The following is a 10,408-nucleotide window of genomic DNA, read 5'->3' as shown; positions in this document are numbered from 1 at the left end:
TAATTTCCGTAAAATATAATACACAACTTTATCATTAAAATTATTACTTACAAAATTTACTGTTGTTGGAAAGTAGATAGAAAAAATAAAGTGTTTAATTGAATTAAAAAATTATAATGAATTCCTAAATTCATAATAACTAGGAAGAAATAATTAAATAAATAACAAACAGAACTTCGCATATCCAAATGATTAAAGGAATAAAGTCGTTTCAAATGACAAGAACATTACATATAATATTAATATAAATAACTTATTAATACTTATTCAAGTTTCTTATGAATTATTAAATTGTTATTCATCAATTAACTTAAACAAGAAATAAAACAAAAAATGTTTAATAAAGGAAGTCCATTAAACTTTTGTTAGTAAATCTTTAAAATAATAAGTAGATCTATGACATTATTAAATAAATTATTTAATAATAAATAAAAACTATTTTATAATAAAATTAAAAAGAGATAAAAAAATCAGAACTTAAAAAATCAAAAAATAATGGGGATTTTTGATAATAAACAGACATTATTAAGTTCATTAGATAGAAAAGGACTTATTATTATTGGAGTAATATTTTCTATATTGGCTGTGTTATTAAGTGTTTTAGCTACAGTTTTCACATCAACTATAATAGAAAATTCTATGGATTTATGGAGATGTAATAGTACTGAGAAATTTGATTCTAAACAATGCATTGGGTACAATGCTTTTAATAAAGAAAAAGATGCAGTTCAATACGATAAAGTAAAAGTTCAATTTGGATATTTTTCACGATTTAATTATGAAGCAAGAATTAGTTTATCTGCAGAAATAAAAAGTGAAGAGTTAACAACACAAAAAACATTTGTAGTTCCAATTCACTATTATCTTGGAGGATATTCAGAAGAAGAAGCAATGAAAAGTGTAGATCCAGAATTAACAGAAACGATGAATATTAATTTTGAATGTTCAGAAAAGTCATGTAAAAGTGATTTCTTATTAAAGTTTAAAGCAGATTATCATTTTTATTATTTTATCTTCCAAACAGACAACTCATATAAAGATGAAATTACTATGAAACCAACATTAACACTCATGACATCAAATAGTTTCTTCACTGTTACAGAATTGTTTTGGAGAATTGCTTTTGTTTGTGTTGGAAGTATTCAATTAATGACATTTATGTATTGTATGAGAACTATTCCAATAAAAGAATGGATATTTGAACAAATTTTAACATTTACATTAATGTATATTTTATTATTATTTAATAACCCATTAGCATTGATTGAATATCAAGCACACCATTGGTTCTTTTCATTAATATCATCAGTTGCTGAATCATTTGCAATTTCATTCTTTTTATTTTATATATTAATTATATTTGATTCGTTAAGAAAACCAGTAAATAAGATGAGTACAACAACATTATGGTTTAAATTTATTGGTGTAAGAGTTATTTTTGTTGGAATAATATTTATTACATTATGTTGCTTTATTTTTACACAAAAAGTATATGACATTAAATATTTAATTGCAGGAACATCTAATGCTGTATTAATTATATTAGGAGTCATTGTATTGTTAATTGTTTTAACTTATGCATTTTGGTTAATCTTCTCTTTGATTAGAACATTCACAGAAAGACATAAATTAGGTGAAAAGTCAAGAAGAATTATTGGATTTAGTGTATTTAATATCATCATTGTATTCATTTTTATTATTGTATTAAGTATATTATTGTTTGATGGGTATGACGCTTCATCAATTTATTTAGCTTCAATTGTTTACTTTAATTTATATTGTTTTGCAATGGCATTATTAATGGTAAAGAATGATAAACAAGAATTAAATCGTAAGTCTAAGAAATTTGAAATATCTCATCCAACTGAAGTTTCCATGGAAGTTAATGAATATAATGATGACGATGAAATTATTATTAAAGAACAACCTGAAGAAGGTATTTTAGTTGATGAACAAATTTCTCTTTAATTCTTTTTTACTTTCTTTTTATTTTATTTCTTTTAGATTATTTTATTTAATATTTTATTATTAATTTTCTATAATAAATACTAAGTTGTTTCTTATTTTTATTATTTATTAACTCTCTTATTTTTTATTACGATTTTTTCTTTATATCAAATCTCATTATTTATTTTTCTATTTGCTCTTGTCAATGAAAATAAAATAAAAAAGAACGTTATTTAATTAAGAATAAAAGGAAGTTGAATTGTTCTTCCTTTAAACTCTATTAAACCTTCTTCTTCAAATGTTTTTCTTAAACTAATTTCACAAATTGAACTCTTTGAATCATCAACAATAGCTCCAGCTTTTTTAAGGTAATAAATATTTAAACGATACCAATCTTTTTTCACTGTATTAACATTATCAAAACTTTCATTTAACGAATTTTTTAAAGCACTAAATTCTATAAATCTTTGAATTTCAAAAATTGATATGTTTTTTGCTAAAGGAAAAACATCAAAGAAAAACATTTCTCTTTTAATCGCATTATTTTCTGAAGGATGAATAAGTACTCCTTGTTCATTAATAAATGGAACTTTTTTCTTAGCAATATGATATGGTAATTGATATTCTGCAGCTTTTTCTAAGAAAGATGTTGAAAATCCATTAATTGCGATATGTCCACAATTGTAAATAAATTCTCCGTTAGGTAATTGTTTATTTAATTCATCAGTTAATTCAGTGTATTCAATTACTTTAATTCTTTCTTGTTCTTTTACTAATATTCCAATTTTTTCTTCTTTTATTGATTTTTTAACAATTTTAATACAAACATCTGATTGAAGTAAATCCATATATCCTATCATATTTGGATCTACATCTTTACATAATATATTATCTACATTATGTGCGACTGAGTATTTGATTCCTTTCTTTTTCATAAATTCTAATATTCCATTATCTTTTAATGCTTTAAATAATCCTCCATTTCCATTTGGTGCCATAAAAACTTTATCTTTCTTTTCGTACAATGGTTTACTATTAAAGTCTACAACTGGAAGCATTCCTTGTGTGAAACAATGGACTTGTTCAGAAGATAATCCAAAATATTGATGTTCTTTAAAATAGTTATTAATTTCTTCTGTTGTTTCTTCATTAGTCATTAAAAACCAATGAATCATTACATTCTTTTGATGACTATATTCACTTGCTAATTCTTGAAGTCTTAATAATCGTTCTGATGTCATTTGGAATATTGATTTTGGTGTTTCAAATGGTAATACAAACATTCCTTTTGGATGTTCAAATCCAAGTCTACTTCCTTGTCCACCTGCAAGTGTTATTAGTGCAGCCTTTCCTTGACTAATTAATTCTAAACCATGATAATAATGTTCTTTAGTAACTGGTATTTTGTTAGTAGTAATTTCGACTGGTTGATAAGTCATAACGAATGTTTTGATTTGAAGATTTCTTAGTTTAAATCTCCTTTACTTTTTATGACTTTTCTATAACTTTTTTGTTATTTCAAGTTTAGTTTTACATATCAAATTTAATACTACTGTAAAAAAATAATTAAAATTTTAATCAAAATAAAAAAGGAAGACTTTTCGTAAATTTGAAATAATTTCCATAGTTCTGAGAAGAGTTATTTTATCACTTTCATAATATTTAAAATCATTCTGTATTAAGTCATTATTATGTATTAAAACAATTTTATTCAATATCTAAATCCTTTGGTATTTCTTTTATTTCATTTTATTGCTGTTATTAATAAGTAAATAATTATCATTTTTTTTCGGATAATAAATAACTTTTGTCAACAATAACTAATATTCAATTGGTTTGTATTATTAAATTAAAAAAGAGATTTATTCCTTTTTAAAACAAATAGCTTAAATGAAAGAAAGTGATTAGAATAGAATACAAAAGAGAATTCAAAGTATTAATGATAATCATACTTTTTTTTAGATTAAGCCATCTTATTCTTTTTAATTTAAAATCTTTTTTGTTTTGGTTCATTTATTAGATATAAATTTCTACCATACTTAAATTCAAAGGAGTTCATATAAAACATTTGTAAACTACTTTTTATAAATACAAATACAATTATGACCAAGGATAAATAAACAACAACATGGAATAAATAACTTACATAAGTTTTTTTTTATTACTACCTGATATAGAACTTTTTAAATTCATCTATTCTTCTATTTAAATTTAATAAAAATATAAAGACATCAAGGCTTTTAATAAATTCATTTAACTCTTTGATTTGAAAATTAAAATAACTAACGAAATTATTCTTAATTTCATCTTTAGTAATATAACTTAATTGATATCTATTACTAAGAAGTAGTCTAAATACTAGATTAGCTCGATTTCCAACAATCATTACAAGAACCACAAATAACAGAATCAGAACTAACAGTTCTTTTTGTGGATTCTTCAATTTTATTTCTTTCATTTTAATTGATTGTAGGTATATCTTCTGATAAATGAGATAATATTACAATTTACATCTGTCTTAGAATACCTGTTGAATTCTAATTAGAATGAGATTCTAAAAATAAAAATATAAATAAATATTTTAAAACAACGAATATTATTTTATTTATTTACAAATCCTATTTAAAAAATAATTATATTTCTGTATTTAATCTTTTGATGATAAAATAATATAAATCTATTAAACTTCTCTCAATTTAAGATAAAAAATCTAAGAGTTAAATTAATCATCATTTAATGATATATTGAAAGAAAATAATGCCACATTATGCAGAGATAAATATTATAACACAAAAGTCATATTTAAGTGATGAAGTTCTATCAATTTTTTCAATCAAATGAAAGTAATATAAAAAAAATTATAATTATTCTTCTTCAATAACTTTATTAATCCATTCGACAAAACAAGCAAATTGTTCTTGGTAATTATTTTCAGTAAAAAGTAAATGGTTCATTTTATTGTATTCTATGTATTTACTTTTTGAGTTTTTCAAATGAAGTGATTTGATCCTACTTCCACTAACATCAACAATAGAATCAGCATCGCCATGTTCTATATAAAAAGGAATAGTAATGTCAGTGTCTTTTTCAAAATCTCCAGTTTTAGCTATTTGAAAAACAGAATTTAAAGCCAAATTTCCATTAAACATAAAGGGGTCAGAATGATATTTAATGAATAATTCATCATTAGGGAATATTTTGTGATTTGAAGGACAAGGAATAAAGATCTTTGGAAAGAAAAAAAGAAGTATCATTAAAAGATAATAAAACCAATAAACGATTTTTGTTTTTAAAACTAATCCAGGGGCAATAGCTATTCCACCAGTAATATCAGATCTTGTTCTTGCAATAATACAAGTAATCAGTCCTCCCAATGAATGACCAAGTACAAATAAAGGTAGAGATGGTGTTGAAATTTTAATAATATTAATATATTCATTTGTTATATTAACTAATTCATCTACATTATTAAAATACGTTTTTGGTTTACCTGATGATCTTCCATGATAAGGAAAATCAAACATAAATACTGAAAATTTATTTTGAACAAAATATTTTGCTAATTCTGTTAATGGCCCAGAGTACCCTCTAAATCCATGCATGATAATTATGTTTGATTTTGCATTTTTAACGTGGTACTCACTACTAAAAATTGAATAATTATTAATATTGTACTTCTTTTCAATGAATTTCATTCTTAAATTTTTCGTTCATGAAATTTTATTAAATAATAAAATTAATAGTAAATTAGTTTATTTATTTAGTTTAATTTATTTCTAAAAAAAAATATTACTGTTTAAATCCAATTACATTTATTTGAATGGTTATTATAGTATTAAACTAAATAATTTCAGGTTTTGAAGTGTCAGGTTTTACTGGCAGTTGAGGTAAAGGACGTGATTTATAGGATAGTCTATTGTTTTCAGATAAACGTGAAAGACTTTTTTGATGTAAAGGAGCTGATTGAGTTAATGTAGATTCACTTGTTCTTAACTTATTTGGAACTTGTGGAGGCATTTTTTTTGGAGGTTGTGTAACTGAAAGATTTGAAGAAGAAGCAACTCCTGAATGTGAAAGTTGTTGTTTAGGTTGAGGAGTTGGAATTGGTTTATTTGGAGGGAGAGGAGGTTTTCTTTTTGGTTCAGGGTGATGTGAAGAAGGAACTGATTGCATTGAAGCACTATGTTGTAATGGAGTTTTTTGAAGGGTACTACCAACAACAGGAGAAGGAGAACGTTTAGGTTGTAAAGGTTGAGAAGGAGGAACAGAAGTAGAAGAAAGAGACCTAGGAGAAGGTTTTTTATCAAACTCAATATCTTCGAATTCTTGCCAATCATCGTTTTGTTGAGAATCATTAATATCACCTCCAGATAAAATCTTTTGTTGTTCAAAAATAGAACGTTTTGACATTTCAGTATCTAATCTTTTTTCTCTTGTTGATATGTCTTTTTGTTTCAATCGATTTTTATTATATAAATCAAAGCATTTTGCACACACTCTTTCTAGTGTATTATTTGGTGGAATTGGCATTTTCCATTTACTACACTCTCCACAAATACATCTTCCACATGCTCTACAATGATGTCTTCTTCTTACAAATGTAAAATCTATATGACATAATTCACAATTTAATGCTTCATTATCAGGTTTAAATACAGGACGAACAACAGTACTTCTTGTATTTTTAGCAGTGATAGTACCATTTTGTTTTTCAATAGATTTATTTAAAGCGTCAAGCCATTCTTTTTTATCTTCTTGGTTTTTAGCGAAAACAACAAAACTACGATTACCAGACTGAATTTGAAAAGCAAATTTACGGGTAGGAGAGTCTTGAATATCAGTAATAATACAATCTAATAAGTCAATAATTCTATCATCAGAAACAGTAACAATACCCATAGTTTCAGTTCCATAAATTAATTGGTCATTAAATAAAATGAAATATCTTGGTTTAGGAGTTTTTCTACATTGTTTAGTAAGAAAACCTTCTTTAACAAAATACCTAGAAGAATTAACTAATTCACCAGAATAACCACGAATAGAATCTCTTATTTTAAACATTTTTAACATTCTTTCAGTATTTAATAAAGCGGCATTACAAACTTGAGCCAATTCTTCTACTTCTTTTAAAACGCCTTGAATAATAGGATATTGAGAATGAGTGACATCAGTATTTTTTAAAAGATCTTTTAACAATAAAACGTATCGAGGAATACGTTGGACTGGCATAATAAGAATAGACCGTAATGGTTGTTGATTTTTACCAGGAATTTTAACACGACATTGTTCAAGAAATGAAAGAACAATAGGACTTTTTTCTATTGCTGCTAATGCATGTAAACAAATTTCATTATTTCCAATAAACATTTTATATACTTTTAAATAAGGTATAAATCTTTTAAAACAATCAACCACTTTATTTTCTAATATTTTATTATTTCTATAACTCTCCATATCTTTTAAAAATGCTGTTGCTGTTGAAAGAACTTCTGGTAAATATAAAAATATTTCGTTTTTTCTTGTTTCATTTAATTCACTACACTGAAGAAATGGTTTGTAATAATATTCAATACACTGCTCTAATGTCTTCACATAACTCTCTTCTGTTGTATATATCTCATCTACTATTCTTTCTCTTTTACTTATCTTTTCTTTTATTTTTCCTTCTTCATTTTCTTCTCCTTTTTCTTTCTCTGTGTTGTTCTTTTCAATTGGCTTTGTTAATGGGTCTATAACGTTTATAGATTCACTCATTGATTTTTAAGTTCTCCTTCTTTTGTTTAATGTTTTTTTTTTCCTTTTTTTTTAGTTTTTTATGTCTTTATTAATCGTTTTTATAAACCATCTTTAATAAACTTAAAAATATCTCTTTGAATGTTATTTTTAATATTTTATACAAAACTCTTTCATTATTTAGTAAAAAAAAAGTATTCAATTAAAATATTAATTGTGGGTGTACCATCCTTTTCTAGAAATTATTCTTGGTTTCTTAATAGTAACATCATTACATGAAGAGTATTGAGGAACTTTAGCACGTAATTTAGATTCAAATTCACTAAGAGAACACATATCGTCAGTTAAAGTACATAATTTATTTAATTTTAATACTTCATCATTTAACAATGTTCTAACAAATATTTGATTATCTTTAGTATAATATTCAAATACTAAAGTAGATGCATAAGGAATAGCTATTTGAGTGTCATATTCAAGTAATGCTAAAATACCATAAATTGAAGTATCATGTGCAGAATAATGTTGATAAACGATATTTGAATTTAATGCTTCGTCAGTGTCATTTAACATTTCATCAATAAAGAATCCAAGTTGATATGGGGCAATTTCATTATTAAAGAAATATTTATTTTCATATAAATATTCATCAACAAGAATTTTATAATCATCTTCTGTAAAACACTCATTATCTTTACAAGGAAGAGTAACATTATGACAGATACGAGCTGTTATTAAATCAACATAATCATATAAATATGATGTTCCTGATTCAAATCCAGTAATTCTATATAATTTATTAAATACATTTTTAAATGTTGGTTCTTCTCTTCTTTTAACAATATCTTCATTTGTTGCTATTTTTTCTTCTAATTCATTAATTTTAGGACAACAATTTCTATTTGGTTTTAGTGTTTCAATTTCATATGGTCTTGTTTTTATTTCTATATCAATTACACTTTTTCTTCTTTCAAGTGGATAAAATGTTTGTAAAAATGCTTGTGCACTTTGTAATGTTCTTACTTTAGCTGATGCCCTAATTTTAACAATTGATGGGTCGAAGTATGTTGGTAATAATTGATGATGTTTTCTATATATTTCGTCAAAATGTTTTCCTAACTGATAGTGCATTGTTATTCCTTCTGGTGTTAATTGTCCTGGCTCACAACTTCCTTTCCACATATAATTCTCTGCAAATGGATTATTCTTTTTATCAATTACTGTTGCTTTAGAAGATGCTGTATGGGACACTTTATTTCCATTATTCATATAAATGTGTGACTCTTCTAATGTGTCACAACGAAATTCTCCATTGTCTCCATAAAATGAATCTCCTGGAGCTCTATCTCCATGTCTTGCAATGGCCTGAACATACTTAAGTGTATAACCGTTTACTACATCTTTGTACGGAGCTCTACTTGGTGTGCATAACTGACTATAACTTAAACAAATAAATAAAACAAGTAAGAACATTACTTTGTTTAATACTTTTTTTCAGTTCTTTTAAGTTCTTTTCTTTTCTTTTTTCTTCTTCTTCAATTCTTTTTTCCATCCTTTATTTGTGTATTATAAAACATAATTTATTATTTGAAATATTTAAATGATATTTTCAATTTAAAAAAATTAGTGCATTATCTTTATTTATATGCATCCTCTTTTTCAAAACTATTCTAAAAAAATAATATTGTTTAATGAATTGTTGGTTAAAATATTTTATTTGGTTTTATGTTTTATTTATCTCTCTTTTATTAAATTATTAAATAAGTATAATTATTACAAATCAATATAATAAATATTAATTAGTAACAAAACAAATGAACTCTTTTTTTAATTGGTTATATTATTTTTTTGTTTATTGTTTATGTTTTGGTTTATTATTTTTATTCATTTACTACTTCTTATTATTATCTACATTATATTTTTCAAGTTTATTGTTTATTAATTATACAGATTCTTTGATTTAATAATAAAATTTCAGTTTAATAATTCTTCAGTTAATACCCTACTCAATGTCTGTTTGTTTTATTTAAAATGTCAACAAACTTTATTTGTTTAAATAAAATATTTAAACAACTTTTTAGTACGATAGTTTTGTAGTTATACTTTGTTGATTGATATTTTTTTAGAAAACATATTATTATATACCATTTGATACTACAATGTTTTATTTTTTATTGTTTTTCTTCATAATAACTCAAATGAATACAAATAAACAACAAATATATTAAAATAACTTTTGGGTACAGTGGCATTATTATATAAATGAATTATATTACAAAAATAATAACTATCTTAAATTAGTCTTGCAATATCAATAAATTATTCTAATCAAATTATTATTAATATAACAGGAAGAAATGATAAATACAATTACAGGAAACGAATAAAATTCAATTAAAATACATATTTTGTAAGAATGATGAGTAATGAAAAGAGTGGTATTAAAGAAGTATAGAAAGAAGTATAAATAGAAGATATAAAAAATCAATTAATAAATGATATATAAAATAGAAAGCGTAGTACAAATAATCTAATAATTAAATGAAAGATATAAAATAATAAGAATAAAAGAAACAATTCTATTTGGTTTGTTATATCTAAAAATATTCAACGTTTTGATTTTTTTATTCTTATTTTATTAATTTCAAGTAAAATGTTGTTGTTTTCTTAATTTTGATTTTAATTTTTTATTTATTATCATTATTTCAATGCCTCAACATTTCTTTTC

The 10,408-nt window shown here is 23.9% G+C and overlaps 5 protein-coding genes across 5 annotated transcripts, besides 27 other annotated features; 1 reads left to right on the top strand and 4 right to left on the bottom strand.

Annotated features, from left to right (window-relative positions):
* Window positions 1-231: 231 nt before the first annotated feature.
* Window positions 232-262: a sequence feature (AT_rich).
* Window positions 263-401: 139 nt separating this feature from the next.
* Window positions 402-458: a sequence feature (AT_rich).
* Window positions 459-495: 37 nt separating this feature from the next.
* Window positions 496-1,968, top strand: EDI_308640 (uncharacterized protein; the record flags this gene model as incomplete). Its single annotated transcript, XM_001739813.1, has 1 exon — window positions 496-1,968. One exon carries the CDS (start codon window positions 496-498, stop codon window positions 1,966-1,968), a length of 1,473 nt encoding a protein of 490 aa, XP_001739865.1.
* Window positions 1,205-1,250: a sequence feature (AT_rich).
* Window positions 1,336-1,362: a sequence feature (AT_rich).
* A 16-nt stretch (window positions 1,969-1,984) lies between the features above and the next one.
* Window positions 1,985-2,027: a microsatellite.
* Window positions 2,028-2,057: 30 nt separating this feature from the next.
* Window positions 2,058-2,150: a microsatellite.
* A 30-nt stretch (window positions 2,151-2,180) lies between these two features.
* Window positions 2,181-3,386, bottom strand: EDI_308630 (UDP-N-acetylhexosamine pyrophosphorylase, putative; the record flags this gene model as incomplete). Its single annotated transcript, XM_001739812.1, has 1 exon — window positions 2,181-3,386. One exon carries the CDS (start codon window positions 3,384-3,386, stop codon window positions 2,181-2,183), a length of 1,206 nt encoding a protein of 401 aa, XP_001739864.1.
* A 116-nt stretch (window positions 3,387-3,502) lies between these two features.
* Window positions 3,503-3,538: a sequence feature (AT_rich).
* Window positions 3,539-4,149: 611 nt separating this feature from the next.
* Window positions 4,150-4,174: a sequence feature (AT_rich).
* Window positions 4,175-4,502: 328 nt separating this feature from the next.
* Window positions 4,503-4,632: a sequence feature (AT_rich).
* A 159-nt stretch (window positions 4,633-4,791) lies between these two features.
* Window positions 4,792-4,816: a sequence feature (AT_rich).
* EDI_308620 (monoglyceride lipase, putative) lies at window positions 4,812-5,642 on the bottom strand (the record flags this gene model as incomplete). Its single annotated transcript, XM_001739811.1, has 1 exon — window positions 4,812-5,642. The coding sequence occupies one exon, from the start codon at window positions 5,640-5,642 to the stop codon at window positions 4,812-4,814; it is 831 nt and encodes a 276-aa protein (XP_001739863.1).
* Window positions 5,360-5,398: a sequence feature (AT_rich).
* A 20-nt stretch (window positions 5,643-5,662) lies between the features above and the next one.
* Window positions 5,663-5,739: a sequence feature (AT_rich).
* Window positions 5,740-5,787: 48 nt separating this feature from the next.
* Window positions 5,788-7,701, bottom strand: EDI_308610 (Rho/RAC guanine nucleotide exchange factor, putative; the record flags this gene model as incomplete). Its single annotated transcript, XM_001739810.1, has 1 exon — window positions 5,788-7,701. One exon carries the CDS (start codon window positions 7,699-7,701, stop codon window positions 5,788-5,790), a length of 1,914 nt encoding a protein of 637 aa, XP_001739862.1.
* Window positions 7,545-7,656: a microsatellite.
* Window positions 7,575-7,655: a microsatellite.
* An 11-nt stretch (window positions 7,702-7,712) lies between the features above and the next one.
* Window positions 7,713-7,773: a microsatellite.
* Window positions 7,774-7,824: 51 nt separating this feature from the next.
* Window positions 7,825-7,896: a sequence feature (AT_rich).
* EDI_308600 (uncharacterized protein) lies at window positions 7,891-9,153 on the bottom strand (the record flags this gene model as incomplete). The annotated part of the gene is made up of 1 exon (XM_001739809.1): window positions 7,891-9,153. One exon carries the CDS (start codon window positions 9,151-9,153, stop codon window positions 7,891-7,893), a length of 1,263 nt encoding a protein of 420 aa, XP_001739861.1.
* Window positions 8,034-8,054: a sequence feature (AT_rich).
* Window positions 8,293-8,327: a sequence feature (AT_rich).
* Window positions 8,469-8,497: a sequence feature (AT_rich).
* Window positions 9,154-9,188: 35 nt separating the features above from the next.
* Window positions 9,189-9,226: a microsatellite.
* An 18-nt stretch (window positions 9,227-9,244) lies between these two features.
* Window positions 9,245-9,306: a sequence feature (AT_rich).
* A 117-nt stretch (window positions 9,307-9,423) lies between these two features.
* Window positions 9,424-9,482: a sequence feature (AT_rich).
* Window positions 9,483-9,504: 22 nt separating this feature from the next.
* Window positions 9,505-9,620: a microsatellite.
* A 310-nt stretch (window positions 9,621-9,930) lies between these two features.
* Window positions 9,931-9,967: a sequence feature (AT_rich).
* Window positions 9,968-9,993: 26 nt separating this feature from the next.
* Window positions 9,994-10,028: a sequence feature (AT_rich).
* A 126-nt stretch (window positions 10,029-10,154) lies between these two features.
* Window positions 10,155-10,190: a sequence feature (AT_rich).
* Window positions 10,191-10,301: 111 nt separating this feature from the next.
* Window positions 10,302-10,386: a microsatellite.
* Between the last annotated feature and the right edge of the window lie 22 nt (window positions 10,387-10,408).

The sequence above is a fragment of the Entamoeba dispar genome, genomic scaffold (genome assembly GCF_000209125.1).
Source record: "Entamoeba dispar SAW760 scf_1105229462453 genomic scaffold, whole genome shotgun sequence".
NCBI classification, from domain to species: domain Eukaryota; phylum Evosea; order Mastigamoebida; family Endamoebidae; genus Entamoeba; species Entamoeba dispar.
Note: the sequence above shows the minus strand (reverse complement) of the source record. Positions and strands in the feature narration are given on the sequence as shown.